Raw genomic sequence first — 17,677 nt, 5'->3', positions numbered from 1 at the left:
GATTGGGCTAACCAAATTAGTAACAATACTGTGGAGGAGGAATTCCTAGAGTGTATACTGGATGGTTTCCTGGACCAATATGTCGAGGGACCAGCTAGAGATCAGGCCATCTTAGACTGGGTATTATGTAATGAGAAAGGATTAATTAGCAATCTTGTTGTGTGAGGCCCCTTGGGGAGGAGCGATCATAATATAATAGAATTCTTCATTAAGATGGAGAGTGAAGGAGTTGACTCAGAGACTAGGGTCTTGAATTTAAATAAAGGAAACTACGAAGGTATGAGGCACGAGTTGGCTAGGATGGATTGGGGAATGTTACTTAAAGGGTTGACGATGGATAGGCAATGGCAAACATTTAAAGATCGCATGGATGAACTACAGAATTTGTTCATCCCTGTTTGGCATAAAAATAAAACAAAAAAGGTGACTCAACCGTGGCTAACAAGGGAAATTAGGGATAGCATAAGATCCAAGGAGAGGACATATAATTTGGCCAGAAAAAGCAGCAAACCTGAGGATTGGGAGCAGTTTAGGATTCAGCAAAGGAGGACAAAGGGATTAATTAAGAGGGGGGAAATAGATTGAGAGTAAGCTTGCAGGGAACATAAAAACTGATTGTAAAAGCTTCTATAGATATGTGAAGATAAATAGATTGGTGAAGTCAAGCATAGGTCCCTTGCAGTCAGAATCAGGGGAATTTATAATGGGGAACAAAGAAATGGCTGACCAATTAAATACATACTTTGGTTCTGTCTTCACAAAGGAGGACACAAATAACCTCCCAGAGATGTCGGGGAACATAGAGTCTAATGCGAGGGAGGAATTGAATGAAATCAGCATTTGTAGGGAAATGGTGTTAGGGAAATTGACGGGATTGAAGGCCGATAAATCCCCAGGGCCTGATAACCTTCATCCTAGGGTACTTCAGGAAGTGGCCCTAGAAATAGTAGATTCATTGCTGGTCATCTTCTACAATTCTATAGACTCTGGAACAGTTCCCATGGATTGGAGGATAGCTAATGTAACCCCACTATTTAAAAAAGGTGGTAGAGAGAAAACGGGGAATTATAGACCGATAAGTCTGACATCAGTAGTGGGGAAAATGCTAGAGTCCATTATAAAAGATGTAATAGCAGAGCACTTGGAAAACAGTGACAGGATCGGACAAAGTCAAAATGGATTTACAAAAGGTAAATCATGCTCGACTAATCTACTGGAATTTTTTGAGGATGTAACTGGTAGAATAGATAAGGGAGAACCAGTGGATGTGGTGTATTTGGACTTTCAGAAGGCTTTCGATAAGGTCCCGCATAAGAGATTACCATGCAAAGTTAAAGCTCACGGGATTCGGGGTAAGGTACTGTCTTGGATAGAGAACTGGTTGGCAGACAGGAAGCAAATAATTGGAATAAACGGGTCTTTTTCTGAGTGGCAGGCAGTGATTAGTGGGGTACCGCAGGGATCGGTGCTCGGACCCCAGCTAGTCACAATATATATAAATGATCTAGACGAGAGAACTAGATGTAATATCTCCAAGTTTGCAGAGAACAGAAAGCTGGATGGGCGTGTGTGCTGTGAAGAGGATGCAGAGAAACTCCAGTATGATTTGGACAGGTTGGGTGATTGGGTAGGTGCATAGCAAATGCAGTATAATGTGGATAAATGCGAGGTTATCCACTTTGGTGGCAAAAACAGGAAGACAGATTATTATCTGAACGGCAATAGATTGGGAGAAGGGGAAGTGCAACGAGACCTGGGTGTCCTTGTGCACCAGTCGCTGAAGGTAAGCATGCAGGTGCAGCAGGCGGTTAAGAAGGCAAATGATATGTTGGCCTTCATAGTGAGAGGTTTTGAGTACAGGAGCAAGGATGTCTTGCTGCAGTTGTACAGGGCCTTGGTGAGACCACACCTTGAGTGCAGTTTTGGTCACTTTATCTGAGGAAGGATGTTCTTGCCATGGAGAGAGTGCAGCGAAGATTCACCAGACTGATACCTGGGATGGCAGGAATGACATATGAGGAGAGATTGGGTCGATTAGGCTTATATTCGCTAGAGTTTAGAAGAATGAGAGGGGATCTCATTGAAACTTATAAAATTCTAACAGGACTAGACAGACTAGATGCAGGAAGGATGTTCCCGATTGCGGGGGAGTCCAGAACCAGGGGTCACAGTCTAATGATAAGGGGTAAGCCATTTAGGACTGAGATGAGGAGGAATTTCTTCACCCAGAGAGTGGTGAACCTGTGGAATTCTCTACCACAAAAGGCAGTTGAGACCAATTCATTAATATATTCAAGAAGGAGTTAGATATATTTCTTAAGGCTAATGGGATCAAGGGATATGGGGAGAAAGCAGGGACCGGGTACTGAATTTGGATGATTAGCCATGAGATTAAATGGCAGAACAGGCTCAAGGAGCCGAATGGCCTACTCCTATCTTCTATGTTTCTATGATCTGGAATGCACTGCCTGAAAGCATGATGGAAGCAGATTCAATAGTAACTTTCAAAAGGGAATTGGATAAATATTTCAAGGGGAGAAATTTGCAGGGGAATGGGACTAATTGGGTAGCTCTTTCAAAGAGCCAGCACAGGCACAATGGGCCAAATGGCCTCCTTCTGTGCTGTATCATTTTATGAAAGCTATATAAATGCAAGTTGTTGTTGATTCAGGTTAAATCTTTGTGCTCTTTTTCAGTTACAGCTGGCCTCATGGTTACTTTGATTTTCCCCTCCGTGTATATCAGGGAAACCTTGAAACATTGCTAATACTGTAGCAATTTCTAGAAACTCTTTTGCCTTATATAGAAAACATGGGTCCATTGGTAAAACAGGAAAAGCAAAGCTACTGTTATTTTTCAAAATACATTTAAAAAAAAAATAATGGGATGTGGGCGTCGCTGGCAAGGCCAGCATTTATTGCTCATCCCTACTTGCCCTTGAGAAGGTGTTGGTGAGCTGCATTCTTAAACCGCTGCAGTCCGTGTGGTGAAGGTACTCCCACAGTGCTGTTAGGTAGGGAGTTCCAGGATTTTGACCCAGCGACGATGAAGGATCGGCGATATACTTCTAAGTCAGGATGGTGTGTGACTTGGAGGTGGTGTGTTCCCCATGCCCCTACTGCCCTTGTCCTTCTAGGTGGAAGAGGTCGCGGGTTTGGGAGGTGCTGCTGAAGAAACCTTGGCGAGTTGCTGCAGTGCATCTTGTAGATGGTACACACTGCAGCCACGGTACGCCGGTGGTGGAGGGAGTGAATGTTTAAGGTGGCGAATGGGGTGCCAATCAAGCGGGCTGCTTTGTCCTGGATGGGTTTGATCTTTAGCTGTCTATTGGCCTATAAATAATTTATCTATGATTTATGAAAGCAAAAAGAAATGTCTGTCAATCTCATGTTTTGCAGTGTTGGTTCAAAGCTTGTGTTCAAAGGAGAGGGCTATTATCTATAATATATTAAGTGTTATTTAAGCACATACTTCCTGTCAAGTAACACTTAATTGCTTCTTCGTGACATGTTATTCCTGTCGCACCTTTGTCATCTTCTGTCACATTTTATCACTTTTGCTTACCTCTGAGATCTCCCAGCTGCATCTCCAACATAGGTGGCATTATGATGCCATTCTCCACAGTGCCACCCATCTCTTGGAGCTCCTAGAATTGAGCTTCTGGTCCAATGCTCCATGCCCTTCATATGCTGCTACTTCTCACCTATCTGCTTCCCCTTCCTCTTGCTGACTTGTTGGATGAGCAGAAATTTCCTCCAACTAAATATTGGGAAGACCAAAGCCATTGTCTTCGGTCCCCGCCACAAACTCCGTTCCCTAGCATCTATCTGAGGCTGAACCAGACTGTTCGCAACCTTGGTGTCATATTTGACCCTGAAATGAGCTTCTGACCACATATCCACACCATACCCAAGACCGCCTATTTCCACCTCTGTAACATCGCCCGTCTCCACCCCTGCCTCAGCTCATCTACCACTGAAACCCTCATCCATACTTTTGTTACTTCTAGACTTGACTATTCTAATGCACTCCTGGCTGGCCTCCCACGTTCTACCCGATGTAAACTTGAGGTCATCCAATACTCAGCTGCCCATGTCCTAATTCACACCAAGTCCCATTCACCCATCATTCTGTGCTCGCTGACCTACATTGGCTCCTGGTTAAGCAATGCCTCGATTTTAAAATTCTCCTCCTTGTCATTAAGTCCCTCCATGGCCTCGCCTCTCCCTACCTCTAAACTCCTCCAGCCCCACAGCAACCCCCCCCCCCCCCCCGAGATATCTGCACTCCTCTAATTCTGGTCTCTTGAGCATCCCTGATTTTAATCGCTCAACCATTGGTGGCCGTGCCTTCAGCTACCTAGGCCCTAAGTTCTGGAATTCCCTCCCTAAACCTCTCCGCCTCTCTACCTCTCTTTCCTCCTTTAAGACGCTCCATAAAACCTACTTCTTTGACCAAGCTTTTGGTCACCTGCCCTAATTTCTCCTTATGTAACTCGGTGTCAAATTTTGTTTTATAAAACTCCTGTGAAGCGCCTTGGGATGTTTTACTATGTTAAAGGTGCTATATAAATAAAAGTTGTTGTTGACTGTATCACAACCCCTCTGTGCTGCATTACCTGTCCTGACCCCACAACTGACTCGAACTCTGAGATCTTGCCCTTGGCAGTGGCAAAAACTACATTCCCAACTTTTATTGGGGAATTGGCTTAAAGTTCTTCAAGTGCTTTTGGTGCTTTTAAAATTAATAAATAGACTTTAAAGGTGCTGAAAACAAATGAAAATAGTTTAAGACAATGTCCATCAGTGGCTGGGATTGTGGCTTTTGCACCGTGGTTGAGTGCACTGCGACTTGCAGCTTGAGGCTGGGTTGGGCATGTATGTGGTGATATCTTAAAAGGGTCTACCCTGCAGTGACCTGTAAAAATCTATTATTTAAATTTAATACATAATTTGAAATAATGCAGGTTTCTACAGGTTTCCCTACCACTGCTTTTCCTGCTACTTTTCTGCTGCAACCAGGCCCCACTGCCCTGAGCACCTATACCTTTCTCCTTCCTCTTCTCCCACTTGCCATCTCCTGCTGCCTCTTGCCTATTTTATCCTCCCCATGCTGAGCATCCATGCCTTTCCACCTTCTGCTGATTTGGCACCGAGAAAACCCTCATCATTGTGTTTGTTAGTGGCATCCTGAAACCCACCTCCCAATGCTCCCACATCCAGCCACGCCCCCCCACCTCATCATCCCACAGACCGCCACCACCTCATCACCCCACAGACTGCCACCATCAACCCAGTGCTCCCATATCCAACATCTGCCTGTGTTGCTAAGAACTTATTGTTGTTTGTCTCTTCAGTGTAACTTTGATGATTTTTTGACCTCTGTTTGCACTGGTGATTGATTATTTAGAGCCATTACCATAGAGGTAGTATTATAAATAATGCTCATTCATGAAGTACAATTATTGTAATTCATGTGTAACTACTGATTTTATATTCAAATAGATTGAACGAGGAGATCTACATGGTTTAAACCGAGTGACTATGGTCAGCCACCTTTCTCATCCATGGGGATTAGCCATATACGAGAACTTCCTTTACTACACGGATTCTGATTATGAGGTCATTGAGCGTGTGGACAAGACAACTGGTGAAAATGCGGTTGTAATGAGGAATAATATCGCAGGGCTGAAGTGCCTCAAAGTTCTCTTCCGAGACGGTGAGTACTACCTGTAATTAGCTGAGTATTAAAAACATTTCCTGTACACGACAAGAGTGAGAAATGTAAAGTATGCAAAACTGAGCTGTTCTAATAGTTTGATTTCTACAGTTACTTTAACTAAAACTCAATTATTAATATCTTAATATGAATCAAACATAGTTGTGTATATTCAGCTCAATGGACAAACAAAAACATGCATTTATATAGTCCTCAGGAAGTACCAATGATTTACTTTTGATGTACAGTCAGTTTATGCAACACATTACGCACATCATATATCATCGGATTAATGTGGTACTTGCAATTACTCGCATGTTGTGGGCTGTGTAGATTCATTAGCAGATGAGTTAAAACCTTTTACACAGCGAGTTGTTGTGATCTGGAATGCACTGCCTGAAAGGGTGGTGGAAACGGATTCAATAATGACTTTCAAAAGGGAATTGGATAAATACTTGAAAAGGAAAAAAACATGCAGGGCTGGGGGGAAAAAACAGGAGACTAATTGGAATGTAAGCTGCGAGGAGGACGCAAAGGGGCTGCAAAGGGATAGAGACTGGTTAAGTGAATGGGTAGGAAGGTGGCAGATGGAATATAATATGGGGAAGTGTGACATTATCCACTTTGGTAGGAAGAATGGAAAAGCAGAATATTTTTTAAAAGGTGAGAGGTTAGTAAATGTTGGTGTTCAGAGGGATTTGGGGTTCCATGTACATGAATCACAGAAAGTTAACATGCAAGCACAGTAATCAATTAGGAAGGCAAGTGGTATGTTAGTCTTTATTGCAAGGGGGGTTGGAGTATAGAGTAAGGAAGACTTGCTGCAATTATTTGGGCTTTGGTGAGACTGCACCTGGAGTACTGTGCCCAGTTTTGGTCTCCTTACCTAAGGAAGGATATGCTTGCCTTGGAGGGGGTGCAACAAGAGTTCACGAGATTGATTCCTGGGATGAGAGGGTTGTCCTATGAGAAAAGATTGAATAGAATGGGCCTATATTCTCTGGAGTTTAGAAGAATGAGAGGTGATCTCATTGAAACGCATAAAATTCTTAGAGGGCTTGACGGTAGAATCTGAGAGGCTGTTTCCCCTGGCTGAAGAGTCTAGAATTAAGGGTCATAGTCTCAGGATAAGGGGTCGGCCATTTAGGACTGAGATGAGGAGAAATTTCTTCACAGGATTGTGAATCTTTGGAATTCTCTACCCCAGAGGGCTGTGGAGGCTCCGGATTATATTGATTATATTCAAAACCGAGATTGTTAGATTTTTGGGCACTAAGGGAATCGAGCGATATGGGGATAGGGCGGGAAAGTGGAGTTGATTTAGAAGTTCAGCCATGATCTTATTGAATGGTGGAGCAGGCTCAATGGGCTGTATGGCCTACTCCAGCTCCTATTTCTTATGTTCTTATAGTGCTTTCAAAGAGCTGGGCACAGGCATGATGGGCCGAATGGCCTCCTCCTGTAAGATTCTATGCTTCTATCTATTTATTCTGAATCGAGGGACATCAGCTCAAATTGATTTTTCTATTACTTGTTGCTAATTCTCTGACATAATGCGATTACATGTAATTTACAAATATTCAATGATCTCTTATCAGATATTTGTGCTGTTTTAGGTTTATTCAACAGTTCCCGGTTACAGAAATACAGCTTTAAATTTACATACCATCATGTAAATGGGAAACTAGCTTCCTGTCTTAAATCTGTATTGAAGTTTTGGTGCAAAAGGAAAATATTGCGGATGCTGGAAATCTGAAATAAGAACAGAAAATGCTGGAAATACTCAGCAGGTCAGGCAGCGTCTGTGGAAAGAGAAACAGAGTTAACGTTTCAGGTCGATGACCTTTTCGCTACACAGCTGCTGCCTGACCTGCTGAGTATTTCCAGCATTTTCTGTTTTTATTTGAAGTTTTGGTGATTAGGATATTGGGTGGGATTATTGAGACCAACGTTGGATATTATTAAAAATTATTAAATCTGCATGTTCCGGTGGTGGAAGATTTAAATTTTATTGTAGTTGGTCATTTCTTAAAACTTTAAAACTTTTGCTACCTTTTCAACCAACTCCTTCAGCAGTCTCATGTACATAGTCTGAAAGAGGGCATTGTGCAATTGTATGGTGCCATTAATTGGTGAGGCAGAATTAAGTCATGGCTGATAGACATCTTTAAAATTACAATCCGAGTCTTGCATGGGAATTTTTCTTATGAACTGCCTATTGAAAATAACCTGGCATTGAGTAATGTACTAAATCATAAAAGGTTGGATGTAATGAGACAGTAGCCTAATCTTTGGCTTTAGATTGTTATAAACTGCTGACAGCTTACATGTCATTTAAGTGCCTTGATTTGATTGATGTGTTAGAATTTGCCCGTTTTTCGATGCTCCTTACGTATGTGGCCTTTCGTTGGTATGTATCGACTAGCAATTACTGTTGGTGATATCAGTGGACGAACGCTTGGCATGTTTGCATGATATTCTTATGTCCTCTATTTTGAGGTAAATGGCGTTTCCGTTAAAGTACCTTAGAGTACTGCCATAGGAACATGTTAAGCATTTGTTTCCAGTTTCCTGGCCCCAATCGTCTCCTTTTCACTATGGACGTCCAATCCCTCTACACCTCCATCCCCCACCAGGATGGCCTGAGGGCGCTCCACTTCTTCCTTGAACAGAGGCCCAACCAGTCCCCATCCACCACCAACCTCCTCCGCCTGGCTGAACTTGTTCTCACATTGAACAACTTCTCCTCTGACTCCACTCACTTCCTCCAAATTAAAGGAGTTGCTATGGGAACCCGCATGGGCCCTAGCTATGCCTGCCTTTTCATGGGCTATGTGGAACATTCTTTGTTCCAGTCCTACTCAGGCCCCCTCCCTCACCTCTTTTTCCGGTACATTGATGACTGTATCGGTGCCGTCTCCTGCTCTCGCCCTGAACTTGATAAGTTCATTCACTTTACTTCCAATTTCCACCTTTCCCTCACCTTCACATGGTCCATCTCCAACTCTTCTCTTCCCTTCCTTGACTTCTCCGTCTCCATTTCTGGCGATTGGCTTTCGATAAACATCCACTACAAGCCCACTGACTCCCACAGCTACCTGGACTACACATCCTCCCACCCCGCTTCCTGTAAGGACTCTATTCCATTCTTCCAGTTTCTCCGTCTCTGCCGCATCTGTTCTGACGATGCCACCTTCCATACCAGTGCTTCCGACATGTCTTCCTTTTTCCTCAACCGAGGATTCCACTCTACTATGGTTGACACGGCCCTTGACCGTGTCCGTTCCATTTCCCGCACTTCTGCTCTCACCCCTTCCCCTCCCTCCCAGAACCATGATAGGGTTCCCCTTGTCCTCACCTTTCACCCCACCAGCCTCCACATTCAACGGATCATCCTCCGCCATTTCCGCCACCTCCAACGTGATCCCACCACCAAACGCTTCTTCCTCTCGCCTCCTCTTTCAGCATTCCGAAGGGACCACTCCCTCCGTGACACCCTGGTCCACTCCTCAATCACCCCTAACAGCCCTTCCCCTTCGCCTGGCACCTTCCCGTGTAAGCGCAGGAGATGCAACACATGCCCTTTTACCTCCTCCCTTCCCACTGTCCAGGGCCCCAAACACTCCTTCCAGGTGAAACAGCGATTTACTTGTACTTGCAATTTAGTATACTGTATTCGCTGCTCACGATGTGGTCTCCTCTATACTGGGCGACTAAACGCAGATTGGGTGACCGCTTTGCGGAACACCTCCGTTCAGTTCGTAAGGGTGACCCCGAGCTTCCGGTCGCCTCTCACTTTAATTCACCGCTTCACTCCCACTCTGACCTCTCTGTCCTCAGCCTATTACATTGTTCTAATGAAGCTCAACGTAAGCTCGAGGAACAGCACCTCATCTTTCGATTGGGCACTTTGCAGCCTGCCGGACTCAACATTGAGTTCAATAATTTCAAACTATAACCCCTGCCCCCATTTTTCATGCTGTATGATTTTGCCATTCCCATTTGCAACATTTTATCTTTCCTGCCTCTCACAAAAGCACAGTATGTTCCTTCAATTCCTTCCTCCCCTTCTGTCCCTGCACCTGCTTAATATCTGTTTCATATCCAGCTTTTTCCAGTTCTGATGAAGGGTCCCAGACCTGAAACATTAACTCTGTTTCTCTCTCCACGGATGCTGCCTGGCTTGCTGAGTTTTTCCAGCGTTTTCTGTTGTTATTTCAGATTTCCAGCATCCGCAGTATTTTGCTATTATATTAAGCATTTGTCTGCTATACTTGCATTAATTGTAGAGGGCTTTAAGCTTAGAAATGTAATTCTGAAGTAGATTGGGCTGTAATTTGCAGCCCCTATGGGTGCGTAAGGCTTTTACCAGCGTAAAAGTTTTAAAAAACAGAAAAATAAAATGTTATCAATTTATACATTTAAAAACTTGTTAAATCAGGTAAGTTTATTTTTAGCCCCTTTAAAACAAGTACATTTATTTTTCAAAAAATGTAATGCTTGTTTTAAATATTTAATTAAATGCCATTTTAATTAATTTTAAATCTGTGATGGGTTTCTTAAAATGTATTTGATGTCTTGGTGTATTTTTTGGGGTATTCCCATTCATGCTTATGGGGTTTCTGTACATACGGAATCCCGATCAGCATGAATGGGGATCCCCCTCTGTCATTCGTTGGTCTGGCCCTCGTGATCCCTGGGGCACTCGTGAACTGCCTGCGCCCCTGAGATGCGTGGGCCTCTACCCGGGGAGTCCCAGGACCATGAATCTCTGCACCTCCCGGACCACCAGGTAGGCGTGGATTTTATTTGTGGATCGGAGGCATTTCCCCGCGGGAAGCCTCTGACTGCAAATTCAGGGCCATTATTTTGTAGAGTTTCTTGTTGAAACATGAACATCATCATTTTTAGGAATAGAAGTTGTGCACCACCAAGTGGATGTCTGATGTCATTACATGATAAAAAATCATTGTTTCAAAATAAAACAGCAAAAGCTTTGAGGTAGAAATTCTGGTTGGGAGTGGGGGTTTTGGAACTGGCGCAATCTCAACAGAGGTTTGGGCCAGAACCCAGATTCACCAGGTTTCTGCCCCTTGCATCTTCTCCACCATATTACATTTAGTTAGGGGGAGGGGAGGGGCTTCTTGGGGCCACCCCCACTATATCCCTAACTAACTTTGGGGGTATGTCTGCAACTGTTCTTGGGCTGTCTGGTGACTTCTGCCTAGGTTACTGCTGATAGATCCCCTTGTGGATCAAGAATGCCTCAAGAAGGAAGAGAACCAGACTGGCTCTCTGCTCCCTGAGAGGCATCTTTCACAAATATTTCTGATACGGAGTGACTGCTGCCAACGAACCGGAAGCTGTGCAGAAGCATTCTGCGCATAAATGTCAGGTCCCAAATTTGAAAAAGTAACATTCACCACAACAGACAGAGGAGCTGAAGTGATAAGCACACTCGGCAAGAGTACAATAAAACTCTCTCAAACTGACAACATCCTAATATCACCTTCGAGTCACATTTTGTCGTTAAATTGTACTGGAAGTTTTAGCAGTTCATTCTGATGAATTAATCACACCGCTGCCACTCTCTCTCTCTCTCTCTTCTCGCGTTCCTTCTCCGCCCTCCCTCTCGTTTTCCTCCCCAGTCTCTTTGTCTAACGCTCCTCTATCTATCTCTCTGCATTGTCTCTACTTTCTTTCACATTGATCCATTTCCCAGCCGATTAAATCCCAACATCCTGCACCTGCATTTTATTCACCAGCCGTGTGTTCAAACCACAACAGACGAAAGAGCTGATAGCGATAAACACACTCTGCGAGAATACAATAAAACTCTCAAGCTGACAAAATCCTAATATCACCTTCAAGTCACATTACAGACCTCACAATACATGACATTTCCACCCCTCACCTTTCACTAATCTGTGGGAAGTTCGGCAAGAACAAACAAAAAAAACCATTGGAACTACGCATGCGTAACTACTTTGTCATTGGCAGCAGTCGCGTCCTTTCTGATATTTTTCTTTGGCCCTTTCTGGGCCTTGAGTGCCCTCTGTTAGAGCAGCAGGCTGCAACTCTGACTTCCACTTTCTCAGTGGGACGTGCACTTCTGTTGCACGATAAAAAAAATTATATTCGTATATGGGATGTGGGCGTCGCTGGCAAGGACAGCATTTATTGCCCATCCCTAGTTGCCCTTGAGAAGGTGGTGGTAAGCCGCCGCCTTGAACTGCTGCAGTCCGTGTGGTGAAGGTACTCCCACAGTGCTGTTAGGGAGGGAGTTCCAGGATTTTGACCCAGCGACGATGAAGGATCGGCGATATACTTCCAAGTCAGGATGGTGTGTGACTTGGAGGGGAACTAGGAAACATAGAAGATAGGAGTAGGCCATTTGGCCCCTCGAGCCTGCTCCGCCATTTAATGAGATCATGGCTGATCATCCAAATTCAGTACCCTGTCCCTGTTTTCTCCCCATATCCCTTGATCCCTTTAGCCTTAAGAAATATATCTAACTCCTTCTTGAATATATTTAATGAATTGGTCTCAACTAGAGAATTCCACAGGTTCACCACTCTCTGGGTGAAGAAATTCCTCCTCATCTCTGTCCTAAATGGCTTACCCCTTATCTTTAGACTGTGACCCCTGGTTCTGGACTCCCCCGCCATTGGGAACGTCCTTCTTGAATCTAGTCCTGTTAGAATTTTATAAATTCCAATGAGATCCCCTCTCATTCTTCTAAACTCCAGCGAATATAAGCCCAATCGACCCAATCTTTCCTCATACATCATTCTTGCCATCCCAGGTATCAGTCTGGTGAATCTTCGCTGCACTCGCTCCATGACAAGAACATCCTTCCTCAGATAAGGCGACCAAAACTGCACACAATACTCAAGGTGTGGTCTCACCGAGGCCCTGTACAACTGCAGCAAGACATCCTTGCTCCTGTACTCAAATCCTCTCACTATGAAGGCCAACATACCATTTGCCTTCTTAACCGCCTGCTGCACCTGCATGCTTACCTTCAGCGACTGGTGCAAAAGGACACCCAGGTCTCGTTGCACTTCCACTTTTCCCAATCTATTGCCGTTCAGATAATAATCTGTCTTCCTGTTTTTGCCACCAAAGTGGATAACCTCGCATTTATCCACATTATACTGCATCTGCCATGCATCTGCCCAATCACCCAACCTGTCCAAATCATACTGGAGTTTCTCGGCATCCTCCTCACAGCACACACGCCCACCCAGCTTTGCGTCGTCTGCAAACTTGGAGATATTACATCTAGTTCCCTCGTCTAGAACATTAATATATATTGTGAATAGCTGGGGTCCTGCACCGATCCCTGCGGTACCCCACTCGTCACTGCCTGCCACTCGGAAAAAGACCCGTTTATTCCAACTCTTTGCTTCCTGTCTGCCAACCAGTTCTCTATCCAAGTCAGAACCTTACCCTCAATCCCTTGTGCTTTAACTTTACACGCTAATCTCTTATGCGGGACCTATCAAAAGCCTTCTGAAAGTCCAAATACACCACATCCACTGGTTTCCCCTTATCTATTCTACCAGTTACATCCTCAAAAAATTCCAGTAGATTAGTCAAGCATGATTTACCTTTTGTAAAACCATTTTGACTTTGTCCGATCCGGTCACTGTTTTCCAAGTGCTCTGCTATTACATCTTTTATAATGGACTCTAGCATTTTCTCCACTACCGATGTCAGGCTTACTGGTCTATAATTTACCGTTTTCTCTCTACCACCTTTTTTAAATAGTGGGGTTACATTAGCTACCCTCCAGTCCATGGGAACTGTGCCAGAGTCTATAGAATTTTGGAAGATGACCAGCAATGCATCTACTATTTCTAGGGCCACTTCCTTAATACCCTGCGATGTAGATTATCAGGCCTTAGGGATTTATCGGCCATTAATCCCGTCAATTTCCCTAACACCATTTCCCTACAAATACTGATTTCATTCAGTTCCTCCCTTTCATTAGACCCTATGTTCCCTGACATCTCTGGGAGGTTATTTGTGTCCTCCTTTGTGAAGACAGAACCAAAGTATGTATTTAATTGGTCAGCCATTTCTTTGTTCCCCATGATAAATTCCCCTGATTCTGACTGCAAGGGACCTACGCTTGATTTCACCAATCTTTTTCTCTTCACATATATATATATATAGAAGATTTTACAGTCAGTTTTTATGTTCCCTTCAAGCTTACTCTTATACTCTATTTTCCCCCTCTTAATTAATCCTTTTGTCCTCCTTTGCTGAATCCTAAACTGCTCCCAATCCTCAGGTTTGCTGCTTTTTCTGGCCAATTTATATGTCCTCTCCTTGGATCTTAAGCTATCCCTAATTTCCCTTGTTAGCCACGGTTGCGCCACCTTTTTTGTTTTATTTTTATGCCAGACAGGGATGAACAAATTCTGTAGTTCATCCATGCGATCTTTAAATGTTTGCCATTGCCTATCCACCGTCGACCCTTTAAGTAATGTTCCCCAATCCATCCTAGCCAACTCGTGCCTCATACCATCATAGTTTCTTTTATTTAAATTCAGGACCTTAGTTTGAGTCAACTACTTCACTCTCCATCTTAATGAAGAATTCTATCATATTATGATCGCTCCTGCCCAAGGGGCCTCGCACAACAAGATTGCTAATTAATCCTATATGTAGATTAAAGTCACCCATGATAACTGCTGTGCCCTTATTGCACGCGTCTCTAATTTCCTGTTTTATGCCATCCCCAACCTCAGCATTACAGTTTGGGGGTCTGTATACAACTCCCACTAACATTTTCTGCCCCATGGAATTTCTCATCTCTACCCATACAGATTCCACATCATCAGAGCTAATATCCTTCCTTCCTATTGTGTTAATCTCCTCTTTAACCAGCAATGCTACCCCACCTCCTTTTCCTTTTTTCCTGTCCTTCCTGAATATTGAATACCCCGGATGTTGAATTCCCAGCCTTGGTCACCCTGGAGCCATGTCTCTGTAATCCCAATTATATCATATCCGTTTACACCTATTTGCTCACATTATGAATGCTCCTCGCATTAAGACACAAAGCCTTCAGGCTTGTTTTTTTAGCACACTCATTCCTTTTAGAATTATTATTTACTGTGGCCCTCTTTGATTTACACACTTGATTTCTCTGCCTTCCACTTTTGCTATTCTCCTTCCTGTCTTTTGCTTCTATCCTTGCTTCCCTTTCCTCTGTCTCCCTGCACAGGTTCCCAACCCCCTGCCATTTTAGTTTATACCCTCCCCAACAACACTAGCAAACACTCCCCCTAGGACATTGGTCCCAGTCCTGCCCAGGTGCAAACCGTCCAGTTTGTACTGGTCCCACCTCCCCCAGACCTGGTTCCAATATCCCAGGTATTTGAATCCCTCCCCCTTGCACCATTCCTCTAGCCACGTATTCATGTGAAATATCCTTCTATTTCTACTCTGACTAGCACGTGGCACTGGTAGCAATCCTGAGATTACTACCTTTTGAGTTCCTATTTTTTAATTTACCTCCTAACTCCCTATATTCAGCTTTTAGGACCTCATCCCATTTTTTACCTATATCTTTGATACCTATATGCACCACGACAGCTGGCTGTTCACCCTCCCCCTCCAGAATGCCCTGCAGCTGCTCCGAGACATCCTTGACCCTTGCACCAGGGAGGTGGTGGTGTTCCCATGCGCCTGCTGCCCTTGTCCTTCTAGTTGTGAGAGAGAGGGAGGAGAGAGAGAGAGAGGGAGGAGAGAGAGAGAGAGAGAGAGGGGGAGGAGAGAGAGAGAGAGAGGGAGGAGAGAGGGGGGAGGAGAGAGAGAGAGAGAGGGGGGAGGAGAGGGGGGAGGAGAGGGGGGGGGAGAGAGGGGGAGGAGAGAGAGAGGGGGAGGAGAGAGAGAGGGGAGGAGAGAGAGAGGGGGAGAGAGAGAGAGAGGGGGGAGGGGAGAGAGAGAGAGGGGGGAGGAGAGAGAGAGAGGGAAAGGGGGGAGGAGAGAGAGAGGGGGAGGAGGAGAGAGAGAGAGAGAGAGGGGGGAGGAGGAGAGAGAGAGAGAGGGGGGAGGAGAGCGAGAGGGGGGAGGAGAGAGAGAGAGAGAGAGAGAGGGGGGAAGGAGAGAGAGAGAGAGAGGGGGGAAGGAGAGAGAGAGAGGGGGGAAGGAGAGAGAGAGAGGGGGGAGGAGAGAGAGAGGGGGGAGGAGAGAGAGAGGGGGGAGGAGAGAGAGAGGGGGGGAGGAGAGAGAGAGGGGGGGAGAGAGAGAGGGGGGAGGAGAGAGAGAGAGAGGGGGGAGGAGAGAGAGAGAGAGAGGGGAGGAGAGAGAGAGGGGGGAGGAGAGAGAGAGAGGGGGAGAGAGAGAGAGAGGGGGAGGAGAGAGAGAGAGCGGGGAGGAGAGAGAGAGGGGGGAGGAGAGAGAGAGAGAGGGGGGAGGAGAGAGAGAGAGGGGGGAGGAGAGAGAGAGGGGGAGGAGAGAGAGAGAGGGGGGGAGGAGAGAGAGAGAGGGGGGGAGGAGAGAGAGAGAGGGGGGGGAGGAGAGAGAGAGAGGGAGGGGGAGGAGAGAGAGAGAGGGAGGGGGAGGAGAGAGAGAGAGGGAGAGGGGGGAGGAGAGAGAGAGAGGGAGAGGGGGGAGGAGAGAGAGAGAGAGAGAGAGAGAGGGGAGGAGAAAGAGAGAGAGGGGGAGGAGAGAGAGAGAGAGGGGAGGGGAGCGAGAGAGAGGGAGGGGAGAGAGAGAGGGAGGAGGAGAGAGAGAGGGGGGAGGGAGGAGAGCGAGAGAGAGCGGGGAGGAGAGAGAGAGGGGAGGAGAGGCGAGAGAGAGAGAGGGGGAGGAGAGAGAGGGGGAGCAGGAGAGAGAGAGAGAGAGGGGAGGAGAGAGAGAGAGGGAGGAGGAGAGAGAGAGAGAGAGGGAGAGGAGAGAGAGGGAGGAGGAGAGAGGAGGAGAGGAGAGAGAGGGAGGAGGGTCGGAGAGAGGAGAGCGGGAGGGAGGAGAGAGGGGCGGGAGGAGAGACGAGAGTTGGGGGAGGGTGAGGGAGAGAGCTCGTTCTTGGGAGATGAGAGTGGGTTCTCCTCTTTGTTGTTCTGTCTCTGGTTTCGCTTTGCCTGGTTGCTGCCGAAGTAGCCTTGGCGATGCTGCAGTGCATCTTGTGGATGGTACATACTGCAGCCACGGTACGCCGGTGTTGGAGTGAGTGAATGTTTAAGGTGGTGGATGGGTTGCCAGTCAAGTGGGCTGCTTTGCCCTGGATGGAGTCGAGCTTCTTGAGTGTTCTTGGAGCTGCACTCATCCAGGCAAGTGGAGGATATTCCATCACACCCCTGACTTGTGCCTTGTAGATGGTGGAAAGGCTTTGGGGAGTCGGGAGGTGAGACACTCGCCGCAGAATACCCAGCCTCTGACCTGCTCTTGTTGCCACAGTATTTATGTGGCTGGCCCAGTTAAGTTTCTGGTTAATGGTGACCCCCAGGATGTTGATGGTGGGGGATTCGGTGATGGTAATACTGTTGAATGTCAAGGGGAGGTGGTTAGACTCTTGCTTGTTGGAGATAGTCATTGCCTGGCACTTCTGTGGTGCGAACGTTACCTGCCACTTATCAGCGCAAGCCTGAATGTCGTACAGGTCTTGTTGCATGCGGGCATGGACTGCTTCATTATCTGAGCAGTTGTGAATGGTGCTGAACACTGTGCAGTCATCAGCGAACATCCCCATTTCTGACCTTATGTTGGAGGGAAGGTCATTGATGAAGCAGCTGAAGATGGTTGGGCCTAGTACACTGCCCTGAGCAACTCCTGCAGCGATGTCCTGGGGCTGTGATGGTTGACCTTGAACCACCACAACCATCTTCCTTTGTGCAAGGTATGATTCCAGCCAGTGGAGCGTTTCCCCCCCCCCGATTCCCATTGACTTCAGTTTTACTAGGTCTCCTTGATAGCACACTCTGTCAAATGCGGCATGAACACC

The 17,677-nt window shown here is 45.9% G+C and overlaps 1 protein-coding gene across 2 annotated transcripts in view; it reads left to right on the top strand.

Annotated features, from left to right (window-relative positions):
• Positions 1-17,677, top strand: part of lrp2a (low density lipoprotein receptor-related protein 2a) — a 390,094-nt gene that overhangs the window by 223,916 nt on the left and 148,501 nt on the right. For both annotated transcript variants that reach the window (XM_085986489.1, XM_085986488.1), the window contains exon 36: positions 5,505-5,718. In XM_085986489.1, the coding sequence (XP_085842615.1) occupies positions 5,505-5,718 (214 nt within the window). The remainder of the gene's footprint in view (positions 1-5,504; positions 5,719-17,677) is intronic.

The sequence above is a fragment of the Somniosus microcephalus genome, chromosome 4 (assembly GCF_052327205.1).
Source record: "Somniosus microcephalus isolate GS21.2 chromosome 4, FLI_Smic_1.0, whole genome shotgun sequence".
NCBI lineage: Eukaryota > Metazoa > Chordata > Chondrichthyes > Squaliformes > Somniosidae > Somniosus > Somniosus microcephalus.
This window is presented reverse-complemented; position numbering and strand designations above follow the sequence as displayed.